Source organism: Sus scrofa, chromosome 15 (genome assembly GCF_000003025.6).
Source record: "Sus scrofa isolate TJ Tabasco breed Duroc chromosome 15, Sscrofa11.1, whole genome shotgun sequence".
NCBI lineage: Eukaryota > Metazoa > Chordata > Mammalia > Artiodactyla > Suidae > Sus > Sus scrofa.
In genome coordinates this window covers 85,129,361-85,147,802 of record NC_010457.5, presented here as the reverse complement: position 1 = coordinate 85,147,802, position 18,442 = coordinate 85,129,361, and the positions used below count along the sequence as shown (strand labels likewise).

General features: G+C 35.9%; 1 protein-coding gene across 8 annotated transcripts in view; it reads left to right on the top strand.

Annotated features, from left to right (window-relative positions):
- ZNF385B (zinc finger protein 385B) overlaps positions 1-18,442 on the top strand; it is a 427,166-nt gene that overhangs the window by 321,310 nt on the left and 87,414 nt on the right. For all 8 annotated transcript variants that reach the window (XM_021075638.1, XM_021075640.1, XM_013984310.2 and 5 more), the window contains one exon: positions 11,603-11,745. In XM_021075638.1, the coding sequence (XP_020931297.1) occupies positions 11,603-11,745 (143 nt within the window). The remainder of the gene's footprint in view (positions 1-11,602; positions 11,746-18,442) is intronic.

The window sequence follows — 18,442 nt, the reverse complement described above, 5'->3', positions numbered from 1 at the left end:
GAAGCTGCCTGCATGACTGAAGAATGTAGCATCCATTTCTAGGACAATGGCAGAATTCTGAGAAACCAGGCCAGGGACCGGCCATTCTATTCAATATCCACTCAAGACCCTTTGGAGTGCAAGCATCCCCTGGGTCACAGGACTTCCAGTGTTTCTCATTGCCCAGCTCATTTCTTTGAAGGACTTAGATGCCCTGCTAATTAGGTTGTTCCTGCTCATATAATTTTTGCTCAGTTCTCCTTCATTTCATACAGATTTCTGCCATACAATCAAAGATAAAAGAGAAGAAAATCGTTTTAGGAGTAAGTTGTTAAAAAAATTCCAAATAAGGCATTGGTGCCAGTTCTAGTCCACTTTGCAAAATTCAGCCAAACTTACCACTCTTCCTTCTCTCTCCACACCCCCTTCATCCTTTTCCCCATTCTAACCCACTCTCTGCCCATTACTCACAATTTCTGCTCACCCTATTCCCTGGTATGGCCAGATTAGTCACCCCATACCAGGTTTCCGCAGGGATGGAATGGTGACTGTCATGCTGCTTACGCAGCAGCCCCGGCTGCCAGGTGAGGGCCACCTCTGCTGCTCCCGGATGAAAATGGCTTCTGGGCTGTTAGAAGACCAAGCTTGGCCTCATCTATGTTGATAATACTCCACTAGAATTTTTTTTTTCTGAGTTCTCTATTAGTGCATTATAATTATGGTGACCATAAGACATGCATGCAAAAAGGGAAAAGGATTTTAGCACAGTTTTTACTGTTCTCTTTATTCCTAAAGTGTGTTTTTTAGGAGCCTATTACTTTTTTTTTTCCTTTTTTTTTTTTTTAAACATGGGCAACAGCTTTTGAATAGCTTTCAAATGTTTGAGTAATATTTAAGCTAAGGAAACCTCTTTACTAAGGTGGGAGTAGGGAACACTGGCAGAGCAAATATTAACTCTGTTTCCTGAAACTGAACAAGCTTCTGGGAGAAAAATACCTTTTTAAAAAGACCATTAAGTAATCCACTATTCTTCTCTTCTTTCCTCCTCTTTGGTTCTTAAATGTAAATTGCCTAGACACTGAATGCAAGAACTGAAATTCTCTGAAACTAGGGGGCAAAATATTTTGTGTCCTGGAGCTAGAATTTATAGCCACAGCTGGGTGTATTTTCCTCCTGCGTTGTTGTATGCAGCCCCTTCGGTCCAGCCCTTCCTGTGAGCTGCAGAGGAGAGGCCTAAGCACAGAGCCAGAGGCCTCAAGGCCCTGCTGCTTTGATATGTTTCAATAGAAGGTCAGTTGCCTTTGCTTAGAAAAATGTGTCTTTTCAGATGGTATTTTTGTTGCACTTCTGATAGAACTTCAGTATAAAAACCACCTACAGAAATGTGTGTGCCTCCTACTATGGAGCTATTTGAACTAGTTATATTGATCCAAACAGTATGGTTAAAAGCATAGTTTGAATCGGGTTTGTTGTTCTCTCTTTTTCCCCTATTGGGAATATTAAAATAATTATTTAAAAGTAGGTGTCGGGAGTTCCCATCATGGCTCAGTGGAAATGAATCTGGCTAGGATCCATGAGGACACAGGTTCAATCCCTGGCCTCGCTCAGTAGGTTAAGGATCCAGCGTTGCCATGAACTATGGTGTAGGTGGCAGATGCAGCTTGGATCCCGCGTTGCTGTGGCTGTGGTGTAGGCCAGAAGCTACATCTCCAATTCAACCCCTAGCCTGGGAACTTCCATATGCTGCAGGAGTGGCCCTAAAAAGAAAAAAAATTAAAAATTAAAGAAGATAATAAAAGTAGGTGTTGTAGGAATTCCATCATGGCTCAGTGGTTAACAAATCCGACTAGGAATCTTGAGGTTGAGGGTTCAATCCCTAGCCTCGCTCAGTGGGTTAAGGATCTGGTGTTGCCGTGAGCTGTGGTGTAGGTCGAAGACGTGGCTTGGATCTGGCATTGCTGTGGCTCTGGTGTAGGCTGGCGGCTACAGCTCCAATTAGACCCCTAGCCTAGGAACTTCCATATGCCATGGGTACAGCCCTAGAAGAGAAAAAAAAAAAGTAAGTGTTTTAATCAATCTTCCACCATTCTTTAAAGCAGAAGGAGATGGCTCTTAGAGACCCTGGCTTTGCTCTTTAATTTCTTCCATTATTCATATTAATAAAACCATTAAAACAAAAATCTCATTTAAAAATGAATACTTCTAAATTTCAATGTAAATACAAAAAGGAAACAGACTACATACTAATAAACTTGAATTTTTAAAGATAAAGACTCCAAAATATGATTCTTGTACATCTTTGATGGTACAGACAAGTATTCAAAATACTGTCTCTGGATGCTGAGCTCTAAACTTGATTCTACCATCAGTCAGATACCATGTGGCATTTTTCCCATGTAAAATGAAGGTTATATTCCTAAATTATCTCTAAAATGTTTCTTTAAAATTTTATGAAGCATAATTCCTCTAGAAATATTCAGCAGTTTGAGAAACAGTTATCTTTCCTAGGAAAGTCTATATTTTTAAGGAAGTTTTCTGAAATAAGTCATATTGCCATTAGGTTCCTAGCATGCTGTAAAAGGAGAAGTAAAGAATTCCTCCGTAACCAAAAGAAACTTCAGATCTTGTGGAAGCATCCTGACACCATAGGCAGGAATCACTGGGCAAATGTAGCTCAGGACCATCTCCCTGCTTCTTTTTGCCAGAAAATTTCGTCAGGCTACTGTGACCTCCCAATCCAGTCTCGACCTCAGACAATTTTAGTAAAGCCCTGTCTGGAGATAATTTTGGCTTCTCTAAAGACTTAGTAATTTAGGAACTAAGCACATGACATTCCCTTTTGATAAGTCAAGTGTATTTAAAACTATTTCAAAAAACTTGACAAAGCCTCTGTCAGAACTCTGTTTTCCCTTCTTTGACTTTCCTCTTTGGAATGGTCATGCTTAATAATATTGGGTTACAGGTGAAGAAAACTATAACAAAGCAAAAACTATTTAAATTCAGCTTAAAAAAGACAATCAGCTCTCGAGACTTTTCTTGTGAACCAATTACCTACTTCATTTCTGAAATTCTCAGATTTTTCAATGCAGCTAATGAACTATGTCACATGTTTAAATCAAACTATATTTTATAGTAAATAAATCTTGCCCATTTTTTCAACATTTAAATATAAAAAACTCAGTGCACAGACAAAATATTCAGATATAAATGAACCACCATGGGGCTGTATGTATTCTATTGCTACACATCCAAAAAGTCATCTATTGCATCTTAGTGAAAGATTCATCATTTTGTGTAAAATCTAGCATATTACCACTAAACCCAAAGGATATTATGACTTAAAATCTCTCATGATGTGGCTTCATCGCTGTTTTTTAATGGCAGCACTTCATTATTGCTTATAAACTTCAGTGCGGCACTCAGAAGGATTTATTTTCAAAGGCAAGATTCTGCCAGGATGCTGCTGCTGTTGGAACACTTTGGAGGGAACCCTGAGCTGCCCCAAGGGAGATTCAGGCACAAAACTGCCAATTGTTAAGATTTCATAGATTCAGAGTTCTAGATATCCATTTTTCTCTTTGGCGTCACTGAATTCTATGTCAGTTCCTCTCTCCACTTATAAAATTCAGCAAGGAAACAGCAGCATTAAAGGGAACTTTTATTTTCTCACAAATCACTTTGAGCAAAATCAAGCTATCAGTAGAAGACAGAACTTTAAAAAAAAAATTTATTCTAAAAATATACACACTTGAGAGTACTTGAAGATGTTCTTCTTATTGAAGAATTTTACCTGTATGTGTCAAAGTAGCTTACTAAAATTAATAATATTGAACACATTACTTTTTAAGAATTTCTATTGAAATATACAAAAAAGTGTACATATTTCCTAAGTATGCAGTTGAATGAATGGAAACAAACATACACACCTGTGGAACTAGCACTAAGATAAAGAACGTCTCCAGCATCCTAGAAGTCCCTGTCATGCTCCCTTCCAGTCATTCCACCTCTAACCTCATCCTACCTTTCCTGTAAGAATAGCCACAATCCTAACAGCAAATATTAGTTTTGCCTCATTATGTTCTTTAAATAAATGGCATCATACAGCATATTAATATACTCCTTAATTTTAGTTCTTTTTCTCAGTATTATACCTATAGAGTTTATTTGTTGCTTCCTGCCATCGTATACCATATTTTCTTATTGCTGTTTTCCATTATGTAAATGTTTTGTTGTATGATGATACCACAGTGATTCTTTTTCTTGTTGATAAGGTGATTAGCCAATTTCCAGTTTGTGACTATTATATATTGTCATGCACATTCTAATATGGATCATTTCGATTATATGTATATATATATATACACTTAGAAGTGGAATTGCTGAGCTGTAGGATATGTATATATTGTTTTAGTATATACTGCTTAATTGTTTTTCAATGTACTTGTAACAGTTCACACTTCAGATAAGAGATCTCATTGCTTCATATCTTTGTCAGCACTTAATCCCAACTTTCTTCACTGTAACCATTTTTGTGGGGAGGTAGCGATATCTCCTACTTTTAATTTGCATATCCCTAATGACTAATGAAGTTAGGCACTTTTATGTATTTATAGGCCATTTTAGTATCTACTTATATGAAGTGTCCATTCAAGTCTTTTGCCCAATTTTCCTATTGCGTTAACTTTTTCTCACTGATCTGTAGGAGTTCTTTACTATAGATTCAAGTCCTTTGTCAGAATATCTATATTGTGGCCATTATGACTGGTGTGAATTTCCAAACCAAACTTAATGGTTAGGGGGAGGGATGAATTAGAAGGTGGGGATTAACATGTATACACTCCTATATATAAGATAGATAAGAACAAAGACCTACTATATAGCACAAGGAAACCTACTCAATATTCTGTAATAACCTATTTGGGAAAAGAATCTGGAAAAGAATGGGTATCTGTATAACTGTTTCACTTTGCTGTATACCTGAAACTAGACAACATTGTAAGTCAACTATACTCTGATGAAATTTTCTTTTAAAAAAAAGTATATATATATATATATATATATATAGTGACTATCCTCACATTCTCTGCATGGCCTTTTCATTTCCTTGATCCTGTCTTATTCTTACATTCTTATTCTTAATATAGTATGTTTATCATTTTTCTTTTATTATTTTCACCTTTTGTTTCCTATTTAAGAAATCTTTGCTTACTCCAAGGTCATAGAGATAGTCTGCTTTTTCTCTTTATTGTTTACCTTCTGATCCAGAAACACTTAAGAATTCCTGTGTACCTAAACAAGGTTTAAATTGGAATACATTCCATATTTCTATGCTTTTTGCTCATACAGTTCCCTTTACCATTCTCCCATACCTCCCTCTCAAAATACTAACCATTCCTCAGGCTTATCTTGAGATAGTTCATCTATGGACACATTTATAAACCCAGCTCCTAACCATATCTAATTTCTTTTTCTCTTGAACCTTCCTAACATTTTGTTGATAATATATAACTACTGCCATACTCTGCCTTTTATAAGTATTAATGAACTTAACTATTTTGTTCTCCAGGGGTTTGGCATAGTGTCTGAGAGGTAGGAATAGTTTACAGCTACAGTAACTGTAGCTTATCAGACACAGGATTAAGTACCTTGTATAGAAAAACCTCAATTAGTTCTCCTACCCGTCCTATAATGAAGGTACTCTTATTTTTCCCAACTTATAGGAAAGAAAAATCACTTGTTTAAGGTCATACAACAAGAAAGTGGAGGACCTGGAAATCATCAGTTTCCTCCTGAATTGATGCTTTTAATGTGTACAGCAGGCATTGCTTAAAGGACAAGCCATGGTATCATGGTTATCCCAGACCTTTGTGAATATAAAAAAGATGGCTTCATTCTCAAATTGAAGGTCGAATTATATCTGCCTAGACAATCACAGTACCCATTAGTATGCTAAAAGCTCCAAGATGTTTTACAGAAAAGAACTATTTTAAACTTTGTTGAAGCCAGCATTTTCTATATGTATTTGATGACAGAATCTTTTTTTCACATAACAGCTTTACAGATAGCTTACTTTTTGGAGTGATGGCATGGGCTTTAGAGTCAAACGAACAGGAGTTTAGACCCAGGCCTCACTGTCTACTAGGAGATCTTAATCTCTCCAAGCCTTACTTCTCTCAATTGTAAAATAGGGATAATAATACAAACCTCATGGAGTTGTGTTATAATTTAATAAAATAAGGGACACAAATCACTTAGCACAGTATCAGGCATAGAGTAGAATTTCATTAAATGGTAGTTACTGTTTTCTTATCTCAGTAAGTAAAATAAATTCTGTCTGACTCAATTTGTAATCCCTGTAACTCTCAGCATTCTGTCTTGTATCGTTGGTCCCCATAAGTATTCACTGAATTAAATAATATTATTTGGGGAAAGTTATTTTTAGATAAATATAGTCTTATAGAGCATTAAAAACTGTATTGAGTTATTTCAGTATCAATACTACATTAAGCTCAAATGCAAGTTTTAACTAATTCCAGATACAGAGGAGATCTAATGTTTTAAATCTCTTAATTGGATGGTAAAATATTTCTGTCTATAACTAGAAATGTGTCTGTGTAACTGAGCATTTTCAGATATTCAGTTTGGTTACCATAGCATACTAGTAAAAAGCAGAATTCAGTAGTCAAACTGCCTGGGTTTAAATCCAGGCTGCTTCTCGTACAAACTGTATGAAATTGGGCTTAACTTTTTTGTGCCTAAGATTCTTTATCTATAAAGTGGAGCTAGTAGTAGTACCTTGTTCATTGGGTTATTTGTGGAATACTTATACTCATTTAATATACATAAATGAGTACATATTTAATATATAATATTAACACATAATGATATATGATAAAATGATGTAAATATATAATTTTATATATAAATGAGTATTTATGGATCTGTATTATATATACTTATATGTGTGTATGCATATGTACACACATATGTAATGTGCTTAGGGTAGTGCCTAGTACATGCACTATAAAAATTTATCTCTGTTATTATATCGTGTGGCCTTTTCAGAAGCACACCCTTCATCAGTCACAAAGACCATTCAAATAGCTCCCTCCTGGTGGCCACACTTAATTGTTACTCAGTGTAAGAGGCAACAATACTGGAAAAGCAATAAAAAGAGAAATCTGAGTTTAGTGGAAACTCTGAAATGCCACTCATTTAAATTTCTTTAAAGAAATCTTTGGGAGTAGTATAATTGACATTGTTTCTGCCTAATAGATTTTTATAATATGGGAAGTTTTTTATTTCATTACCATCTAAAGCAGACACACATAAAAATAGCATTGGAAGAAACTACTGCTGCAGGATATAAAATATATTTATACAGAGATTTGATTTCATTCTGTAAATGGTTCTCCATGTAGATTTTCTGTGACTTTGGCATACTCTCCTTTCTAAGAATGAAGTTTTTTGTTTGTGTTTTGGTACATAAAGAAGAACTCTAGGAAGCCTCAAAGCTATAAACTAAATAGACCTTCAAGATTATTTTTCTAAAGGTCAAAGACTAAGGCAATAATTTCAAGAATCATCTGGTCCTCAGCTGAGGTTTTATAATGCTGGATTATGACATAATCCATTGATGTAATAAGGTACCTATTATGTTACAGAGGCAGTTGGCTGAAAAAATTTTCTCTGTGATCATAAGTGGCAAGTTGACTTTCACATAGTATTGGTTTCATAACTGTAGATGGACACAACTTGGATTTTATCATCAAAATGAAATTTTGAGGAGAGAGTTAATTGCATTCTTATGGGAGAATATATGGATGTGGAATTTCCATGGTGAGAGTGGTGGCTGTTAGATCTTTGGGGAATGCATGCTTGTGCATGTGTGTCTAATTTTAGTTCAGGCCCTTTGATAAATATATATAGATCAAGTGAGATAAAAAGCCTTATTTTCAAATAAGGTGGAACTCTATTATGATGTGACTTATTATGACATATACAAGATTATATTCTATGCTGCAAAACAGAAATACACACAGTAGGTAACTTACATAATGTTATCAAATAGTTGGTACAAAGACGAAGGTTGGCTCCCTCCCACGAGAACAGCAACGTAATGGGAACGTTATACCACCCTTTGCGTTGAAATACCTGCTTGTTATATTTTCAGTTTTTTTTCCCCTCAGTGCCTCGGCATCTTCTTGCAGCTTGCCATGCATTTTGGCCCAATTTCTGCTTGTATCTCCCATTGACTTTCGGACATCCTGAGGTGAGCTAAGGTGAGGAGAGATGTTTCGCAACAACAGCAGCAGCAGCAAAATCTGGAATAAGGTGACAGAGGGATCAAAGCCCAAACTAACCAGCGTAAAAAGTGCAGTGTATTCCCATCATTTTACATTTGCAAAAGCATCCTTTGAAGCAATAGGTTTTGATGAAGTGATATTAAAAAGCAGATTTTAAAAGTGAAAACAGCAGGGTCGAGGTGAGGGAATTGATGAAAGCATAGTTTATATTTATTCAGAAGATCCTACCAGTACTTTAAAACAATCTGTGTTTAACATAGCAAATTGTCTGTCATTAAAATGCTAATGAAATGGTAAACAGCTGCTAAGGTTTTTATGCTAATGATCGGTGGTAGCTAAGTAGTTCTCAAGCCTTGTCTTTATTAGCATAGCAATTTGATTGGGTAAGGGGGATCATTGTGCATTCTGACCTTTGATGATGGAGCAATCTGTTCGTCAGGTTCCATGTTGCCATCTATTTGATTTGAGTTTGTTAGTACAAAGTGACTCTTGCCAGGCCCTTGGGGGCCATGTATTACCATGTTATCAGAGCAACCAGAATGGGTTTAGAGAAATAATTTTGCTTCCCATGGGGAGACCCACAATGGAAAAATAATTATACATTTTTTTCATCAGGCATGTTAAAAGGAAAATTCAACTGAGTAAATTTTGAAAATCTAATTGTCTCTACTGAACTATTTATGAATCACTCAGCATCCCTTCCAGTGAATAGAGGCAAGCTCCAAAGGGCAACAGAAAGGAAGATTTTTAAAGGCAAGACAAGAAAGTCATAAAGAAAAAAAGATTATTTCAGGCTTAGGTAACCTCTCTGTTGGGGCCAAAAGGGGTCTATGTTGCAGATTACCTCATTTTCCTGTGGGGGACAAAGATGGCCCAAGGGACCAACTGCCTCATTGGTACTGACTGGAAAATTCCATAGTGACTGTTTAGGATTACATTCCTAGGGGAGATTGTAACTGCAGTTAGGTTAGGTATGAGAGCAAAAATGGCTCCACTTTAGGCCTTTTGTTTCTTCTTTAACAGGCAGATTTAAGTATACTATATACTTTTAGACTTTAGACTTTTAATAATTGAAATCATTGTAAATTGTAAAAGGCAATTGATTAAATATAAGAAATACCTGTTTTTCAATTTAGCTAAGATTTGAAAGCAAAGCTTTTAAAATAAATATTCTAGTAAATGCCTCTGCAACATTTGATGTATTGATATAATACATCATCTTGGATCCACAAACTCTGAAGTTAGCAATGAATGTAATGTTACCTAATTAGAAGAATAATGTGTAATTAAATGCAGGGTAGTTATGTGAATGCCAGGCTGAGATCAGAATACTTTGGCATCAGAAAAAAATTTTTTTTCCATATGACTTATACTTTTGGCTGATTTGCTTTTTGCTGAGTCTTACTCTATTTCCTTAATGGATGGGCTGACTTGCCATTACAGATAAATGCCTCAGACACTCTTTTCTTTTCTTCTGTTTTTAAGATCAATGTAAATGAGGTATGAGAGTGCATTAAACAGTATTGCCAATAATGTTCTGGAATGATTTGAAGTATGATGTAGTTTATTAAGGAAATTCATTACCAAAAAATATATCATTGAAATAGAATTTTTAATTATTCTGGGACACTGTGAAAGAACACTCGTGGAAATTTTAATAGCTAGAGCATTTCCCCATGCTGTTCATTTCTCCTTAAAACCAGCGTGGGACTTTAGGCATGTAATTATTTGTGATCCTATATAGGCATGCCAGGAGAACTAGAACCCATATACACTGCTAGTGGTAATGTAAAGTGGTTTAGCCATTTTGGAAAACAGTCTGGAAGTTCTCAAAAGGTTAAACCATGACTACCATAAACCTTCTAAAATAGATCCAGCAATCCCAATTCCACAGTTAGATATATACCTAAGAGAACTAAAAATGTATCACCACACAAAAACTTATAAACAAATGTTCATAGAAGCGTTATTCATAATAGCCAAAAAAATTGGTAATAACCCAAGTGCCCATCAGCTGATGAATAAATAAGCAAAAAGTGGTACATCTATAATGGAATGTTATTCAGCCTTAAGAGGGAAAGAAATTCTGATACATGCTACTACATGAATGAACCTTGAAAACATGCCAAGTAAAAGAAAAGTCACAAAAGACCTCATATTGTATGATTTCATTGAAATGTCCAGCATAGACAAATCTGTAGAAATGGAAAGTAGATTAGCTGGAGGTATTGGGAAGACATGGAGGTCACTGCTAATGGGTATGGAGTTTATTTTGGGAATCATGTAAACCTTCTAAAATTGATTGTGGTTCTGGCTGCACAATTCTATACTCTTTAAGTGGATGCATTTTCTAGTATATGAATTATATCTCAATATGCCTGTTACATTTTTTAAAGGGCATATCAGAACCTGCTCCCAGAGAACCACCTGCACCAGCAGTTACATATCTATCTATGAAGTATGTAGATACTGCTGTCTAAAGAAAAAAATGCTTGTTACTGGAGAGATAAAAGTTGAAGTCAAATATTTAACTCTAGGAGTTCTCTAGTGGCCTAGTGGGTTAAGGATCCAGTGTTGTCACTGCTGTGGCTCAGGTCACTGCTGTGGTAAGGGTTCCATCCCTGGCCCAGGAACTTGCACATACCATGAGCACAGCCAAAAAAAAAAAAAAAAAAAAGACTCCAGCTCCTCCCTGTCCTACAATACCCTGCCCCTAGCCAGGCCACAATCACCCCTTTTAGATTCTCTAAAACTCTCCAGTGTCCAGACTGAGAGCAACTTTCTGGTTTGTTTTTTTTTTTTTTAAGAACAGATTGTTTGAGTCATAACTTTCTTGGGAGTGGACAGTAACTAAAAGAGTCTAATGTTTCTTCCCCTAGTAAAAACCCTGTAATTATCTCTGATTTGCCTAAAACATGCCTACTAGCCATTCAATAACCCTGCAGAGTAAAGAGCATCTGGCTTCAAGAGGCTCCTCCCCTCCTCTCCTACATTTTTGGCGAGGCAGAGGCACTGGTTAAACAAGAGGATATTCTCATTCTGCCCCACCTACCAGCAGGATCTGTGTACTATGTGTCTCAGCAGCATCTGAGCAGCCCTTGGCCTGTGCCATAGGGAAGCATTCTGCATCAGGTCTTAGACACTGAGCAAGAAGACCCCTTTTAACTGTATTTTCTCTTCCAGTGCCATTTGCCTGCTTCCAGCATAACTCTCTTGCTTGCAGGTTGCAGTTCACCAGTCTTGTTCTGCACTATAAGTTGGGAAGGGAAATGGATGTGAGCATGAGATTGAATTCATTTCTGTTTTGTTTTTGGCAGGTAGTACATGCCACACTACTTCCCTTCCTGCTCTTGTGCGCACACCTACCCTGATGATGCAGCCTTCGCTGGATATCAAACCATTTATGTCTTTTCCAGTGGACAGTAGTTCTGCTGTTGGGCTCTTTCCAAATTTTAACACTGTGAGTACTTGCATTTTTAATTTATGTATCTCCTCATTCTCTCTCTTTCATTACAATTGTGATAGACAATAGATGTAGCCTGTTTCCAAATGTGTAATTTTAGACCATATATTGGTTGCACAGCTCAACTGTGTTACAAAAGACAATGCTTCATCCATGAGAGTTAGTCCAAACAATAGCCAACCTATTTACTTTATAAATGTTTTGACAGGTGACTTTTCACCTGTTGCTTTGGGTAATTTTGGTAGACTTGGCTTTGATAGACTTGAGAAGCCATGTCATTTCTGGGATGCTGTTCACATAGTCAAGAACACAATTTAGAGATATCAAGCCACATTGGTTTTTCCCTACTCCTAGAGAGAAAAAAAATTAAATATTTCTTCTCCCCTGGTACATTTTTATTTGGGAGATTTTTTAGATAAAGGCTCTTACAACAAGCAATTTTTATTTGGAGGCTATTATGTATTATGTGAATCTGATTCTATTAGTTAAAAGAAAAATTCATTTTAGATCTGCATGTTAGTTGTCTGCATGATGCTTTGACATTCCCTTGAAAATTTACGATAAGTATTAGTCAACCGCCTATAGTTACCAATGTTCTTCATTCAGGTGGGCTGACCTTTTATCTGAATGAAAGATATTTTGTAGGTGTGCCAAGTGGCGCATGACATCTTTCCACAATAGAATTCATCTTAAATCAGTCCATAGCCATATTCTAAGCTTATAGTAAAGGAAAAGTTTAAACAGTTCAGATGATTTCAAAAATTTAACCATAAATACAGCCACTTGGGGCGTGATGGTCTACATGAATGGTATAGCATTATGGGAACTGCTATAATCAAGGAAAAGAACTGCATTATCAACACCACCAGACAGTGAGCATCTGAGATACTGCCAGATATTTCCTTCTGAAGACTTATCTTCTGTATGAAGTGAAAACAAGAGGATTTTTCCTCTTTCTTCAGGGGTTGTAAATAAAATCTAATGACAAGCCTTCTATCAAGGCTTAGGCATCTTAAGGTAACTAGAGGGTAGGGGATCAGTCAACATTTTAGAGCACCAACCTGGACTCAGCAAATAAATGGTTGAATACTTTTGTCTTCTTAGAGTTTTTCTGACACAAGTCACAGTTTTTTTTTAAAAAAAAAAAAACCCTAGAAAGATGAGCATCATTTCTAGTACAGTGGAGCAACTCAGTAGGATAAATCACACCTGCCCTGGTCACATGAATCCCGCAGGAATGATCACCCCATAGACCACATCATGCCATTTTTGAGAGTGAACTCAGATGGGCCTGTTGTATACTCTGTCAAAACATGGGTGATTCCAGACATGATTGAATTAAGCTGCACTTGTGAAAATATTTATTCGGTATTTGTATTTTGATTAACGTACATGTGGAAGACAGCATTTATAACCACTACAGAAGTCCAGTGACTATCAGGAAGCAATATGATGATGTGGGTAAGCATAAATGTCTCCTACTGTGGTTCACCTCTTCGTAATTTTTTTTAGAACACAATTTTGAAAAATCTAAATAAAACAGTGGCATTCAGAGTAACAGTCAAAGCCATCATTCCCTGCCCCTGCATACACACTTACCCCCTTCAAGAGGAAAGTGCCCTCAGTAGGTGGTAACATCCTTCCAGCCCCTTCTGGAAGGATGTTATGTACATATCTAATAGGCATTCAGTTGCAGTTGTCTTTATACAACTGTGGTCATCTGATTAGCACTATTCTCTAAGTCACTTTTAGGGAATTTCTAAATGTCATATATACTTCTCTATTCTTAAGGGCTATAAAACAAAATGGAAAGAATATGAAAGGTTTTTTTTTCTCTAAGTATAGTCTCAAAATGGCTTATTAATTTTGGTGTAGGGCTTACAGATGCATTAACTTGCCTTTTTGTTTGTTTATTATATATAGCAACTAACTTTATGATATACTTGAGAAAATCAAGGAACAGTTCTACTAATAGAAGTGTATTGTTTTTCCTTTTTAGAGGCAAATAAACTTGTAGGTTTCAAGTGAAAAATATTTTTTCACTAAAGTGAAGAATATAGCAGAGAACTGCATGAAATAATTGTTTTATTCTCTCTATAATATACCCAACTCATTTATTGGACAGAGAGTCCTTCTGGAAATGTATTGAAAATTAAGTCATTACATGGAGTTCCCATTATGGCTCAGCAGGTTAAGGACTCAGCATTGTCTCTCTGAGGATGCAAGTTCGATCCCTGGCCTCGCTCAGTGGGTTAAAGATCTGTCATTGCCGCAAGCTGCAGCATAGGTTGCAGATATCACTTGAATCCGGTGTTGCTGTGGCTATGGTGTAGGCCAAAACTGCAGCTCTAATCCGAGCCCTGAATCGGGAACTTCCATATGCCACAGGTGCAACCGAAAAAAGAAAAAATAATTAAGTCATTGCAAGTGGGACCCTCTTTCATCTTACAAATACATTAATATATAGGATCATTGGGTTACCTATGATTTTTCACTAATTTGCAGTTTCAGTTACTCAAATCTTTTTCCTATGGACTTTTTCATTCCAGTGTCCAACCCACCCAACAGATTTCTCAGGGCAGTTTCATAAAAGTCATTGTTCACATTTTCCTAGGAAAACAGTTTTACAACTGTACTAGTAATTCTGCGGATTATTGTATTTTGTGCTGTTTTACATTCTTCACGGGACTCTGACTTTAGAACACTTTGGTAGACCATGGTTATTATTCCTATTGTCAGTATGAGGAAAGAATGTTAGTAAAGTAAGAACTGAGTCTTGAATTAGAATCTTCTAACTTCGAAACTGATGTTCTGGCTCTTCTGTGTCCTTGGCTCTTTTAGTCCCTATCACCTCCCACCTCATTCAGTGTGAACAAAGCTCAATCAGAAATCTTTTGTGCTCTTTTCTGGCAGAATGGTAGGCAAATTTCAGCAGAATCATTAAGTAGAAAGAGGAAAAGATTTTTTTGAATGTGTAAAATAGATCTCTACAAACAATATCTATGAAGCAAGAATATATTTTAGAAACAGTTATAATTTCTTGTTAGCAAATTTTTAAAGTATATTTCTACTTATTTGTCCCTTATTAGTGCTCTTTAAAAGTATATTCTACTTATTTGTCTACTTATTAGTGCTCTTTGAAAACCAACATGAATGCTGTAATAATCACTTTATATTTAATCAATGATAATATTAGTAAAAGTACAAAATGTATTTTAACTCATAATTATTATTGGAAGAATGACCACTGTACTCTGGGACCATAACTGATCACTTTGGAAGTTTGAAGTCTTGCTAATTGTCTTAAGTGGATTTAAAATATATAGAGAGTAATGATTCCTTCCTGTTTTTATAGTGGAGTATGATAATGTTACATGAGAAACACAGCAAGAATGAAATGAGATTCTGTCATATTCCAAAGCAGAATAGGTGCCTGTGCTACACTAAATTGTATGCAATGAAGAGACATGCCTCACAGTGTTAATTCAGTGACTGCACAACTGACAAAATCTCTCTCAATATGTATAGATGAGAATAAGCAAAAAATTCAAGACACTGTCCAAGAAGAGTTCTGAAGAGACGTACTAGGGAAAATGGGGTTTAGATCACAGGTAATTTATGCTTGGGTTCTGTGTCAAGGCTGCAGGTCTAGAAAATGTGGATGTTAACTCTGCCCCTAAGTAGTTGTACTTTGCAGAAGGAATCTTGTGAGCCATTTACAAGCAAAAGCCTGTGCAAACCAAAACATAAATTTTTAAAGATCTTGACCTTTTTATCTAGAGCTTCATGGGCTTCTCTGCCTGGTTATTCACTGATACTTGCTTCCACCATGCCACCCCACCTTCACCTATTTGTCATTCAGGGTCCAACATAGATGTTACCTTCTTCACAGGAATCCTTCTGTGACTCCTACAGTCTGACTAAGTGCCCAGCCTCTGTATCTCCAAAGTGCCTCCCATTACACCATATTCTGCCTGATTACCCATCTATCTTCACTGGACTGTCAGATCCCTGAGGGCAGGGGCTCTATGTTGTTGATCTTTGTATGCTTGGTGTCTGATACAGGTGCTCAATAAAAATTTTTGAAAGGAAAAAGGGAGAAATGGACATAAGAAAGGACTCTGGTTCCTTTGTTTTCAGTGTTCATAGTCCCTTACCATCAAGGGAAATTCCAGCATTTCTGAGCAATAAGTATGAGGTGATAAGTGCAGATGTTTATGTTTATTTTCCTGAGAACCGTTACCCATTTTTAATCTAAAGATAGTAACTAGAAACTTTGCTCCAGCTATAGTTCTACCTTTCTCTTTGTAGATGATATGGAAACTTTGAAAGTATCAGCTGCATTTCTGTCATAAACCCTAGTCTTAAGAGCATATAGTTTAAAATCAAAGTCATTTGGTACTGAATGTTATTGAAAATATAATATATGGACTAAAGAGTACTAGGTTTGGGGAAGGGGATAAACAAAATAAATAAAACAGAAGTAGCCTAGTGCACAAGAAACATAAGAAATAGAATAAATAGTCTAGAAAAGGCAAGATAACAAAAACCAAGAAATATAGGCTAAGTGAAAATAGTTACTGAACTTTATAGTGCTCAAGAAAGGCCACAAAGAATGAATTGTTTGTATCCCAACAGAGCTATTTTCATTATTTTGTTATTTGCTTAAGTTTGCCAACTGCTCTGTGGTCATCCTTTAATATTTGTACATGATGTTTTGGTAGCTGCCAAAATATATACAACTGTTTCTCCTATTAGAATTAAAATTTTCCATTTCCTTTACTGTGGATTCCATTTTTATCCTCACTTTACCTAAGCAATATTTGGTGTTTAGTACTTGGTTTTTAATACCTGGATAATACTAGGTTTCCCTTAATAAGAGATGTCTTTAAAATTCAAAATAAAAAATTCAAATGAGTTGCGTACTTAACCATGACAGATAGCGTCAACTTAATATGATAAAATAGGTCCATTTAGAAGACATACCCACATGCATACTGTCATGGTCTGAATGTGTCTTCCTCCCCAAATTTATATATTGAGCCCTAACACCTGAATGATGATATTTAGAAATGGGGCCTTTGAGAGGTGGTGCCCTTGTAATGGGATTAGTCCCCTTATTTTTTTTACATTATAGGTGATTTATAAAATTGTGCCAAATTGGCAAAGTTGTGCCAATTTCTACTATACAGCAAAGTATGAAGACCCAGTCATACAGAAATATATATATGCATTCCCTTTCTTATATTATCTTCCATCATGGTCTGTCCCAAGAGACTAGGTAGAGTTCCCTGTGCTATACAGCAGGACCTCATTGCTTATTCATTCTCCATGTAATAGTTTGCATCTACTAACCCCAAACTGGGATTAGTGCTCTTATAAGGAGAGATCCCAGAGAGCTTTTCCTTCCTCTGCCATGTGAGGACAATAGTGAGAAGGAAGCCATCTGCAAACCAGAAAGAGAACTCTCACCATAACATGACTATGCTAGCACCCCTGATCTTAGACTTCCAGCCTCCATAGTTGTGATACATTTACTTCTGTTGTTTAAGCTACTCAGCCTGTGGTATTTTATTATGGCAGATTGAGCACACTAAGACACACATGCAACCTATATATTATATGTGATGACTAGTAGATGAAGTTTCTTTTTAACAGCCACATATCAGATACATGCACAGATATAGCTGAGTGACTCTCCAGAGCTATAACTGCAATCAAGAGACATCTTGAGACCATCAGTGGCCTATCAGTTTTTCTGCTGATTTGCAATGCTTTCCACGCCTATTTATTTCAAATGTCTTTGTGAGTCTTGCTGTGTTTGCAACTGCTCCAGGAAAGCAAAAGCACACTGGAGGTCACTGATGCTTTTATTGCCAGAGGCTCAACGATCTTATTTTTTGTGAAAAAAAAAAAAATCTGAATTTATTACGTACCTTGGAATTATTTTTTCCTAACACATGAAAACATTTGTGGAGCAGAATAAAGATTACTTCTAAAGTCCCAAATTGCTAAATGATTCTTTGAATCACCTGTGACAAGCTGTGCAATGATCCATGTGTTTACTATTTATTTTATCATCCTAGACTATGAGATTCTGGGTCATTCGTGGTTTGGCAACATCAATGACTATTTAAATTTTTTCTTTCCTGTAGTATAAATGATAATATACTTACTAAAGAGGTCCAACATAAAAAAATTGGAAATCAAAATCACATTTATTTTGCTATTAATTCAAGACATGTTTCTCACAAATGTTACTGTAAGGAAACCTGAAGTAAACTGGAACGTTCCAATTTTGCCTGCTTTTAATACCTTTATCTATCTAATTAAGTCTTATTTAAACATTTTAATACATATTTTTCTTGTTTCTTTGTTTGAGTCTTTAAATAAAATATGAACTTTCATATGCCTCAGGTGTGGCTGTAAAAATAAAATAAAATAAAATAAAATAAAATAAAATAAAATAAAATAAAATAAAATAAATAAAGAAAGAAATACCTCACCTCTGCTATTACAACCCAAATGTGAATTTTTGCCATTTGAGTCTTCTTTTTCACTCTAGTAATGCTTTCCTATCATTGAAATGTTATATATCCCATATTTCCCAGGATATTAGTATGTCTAGTACTTGAAATGACACATTTATCCCAGTCAAAAAAAGAGAATATGGTTGAATTTTTATTTTCACTAT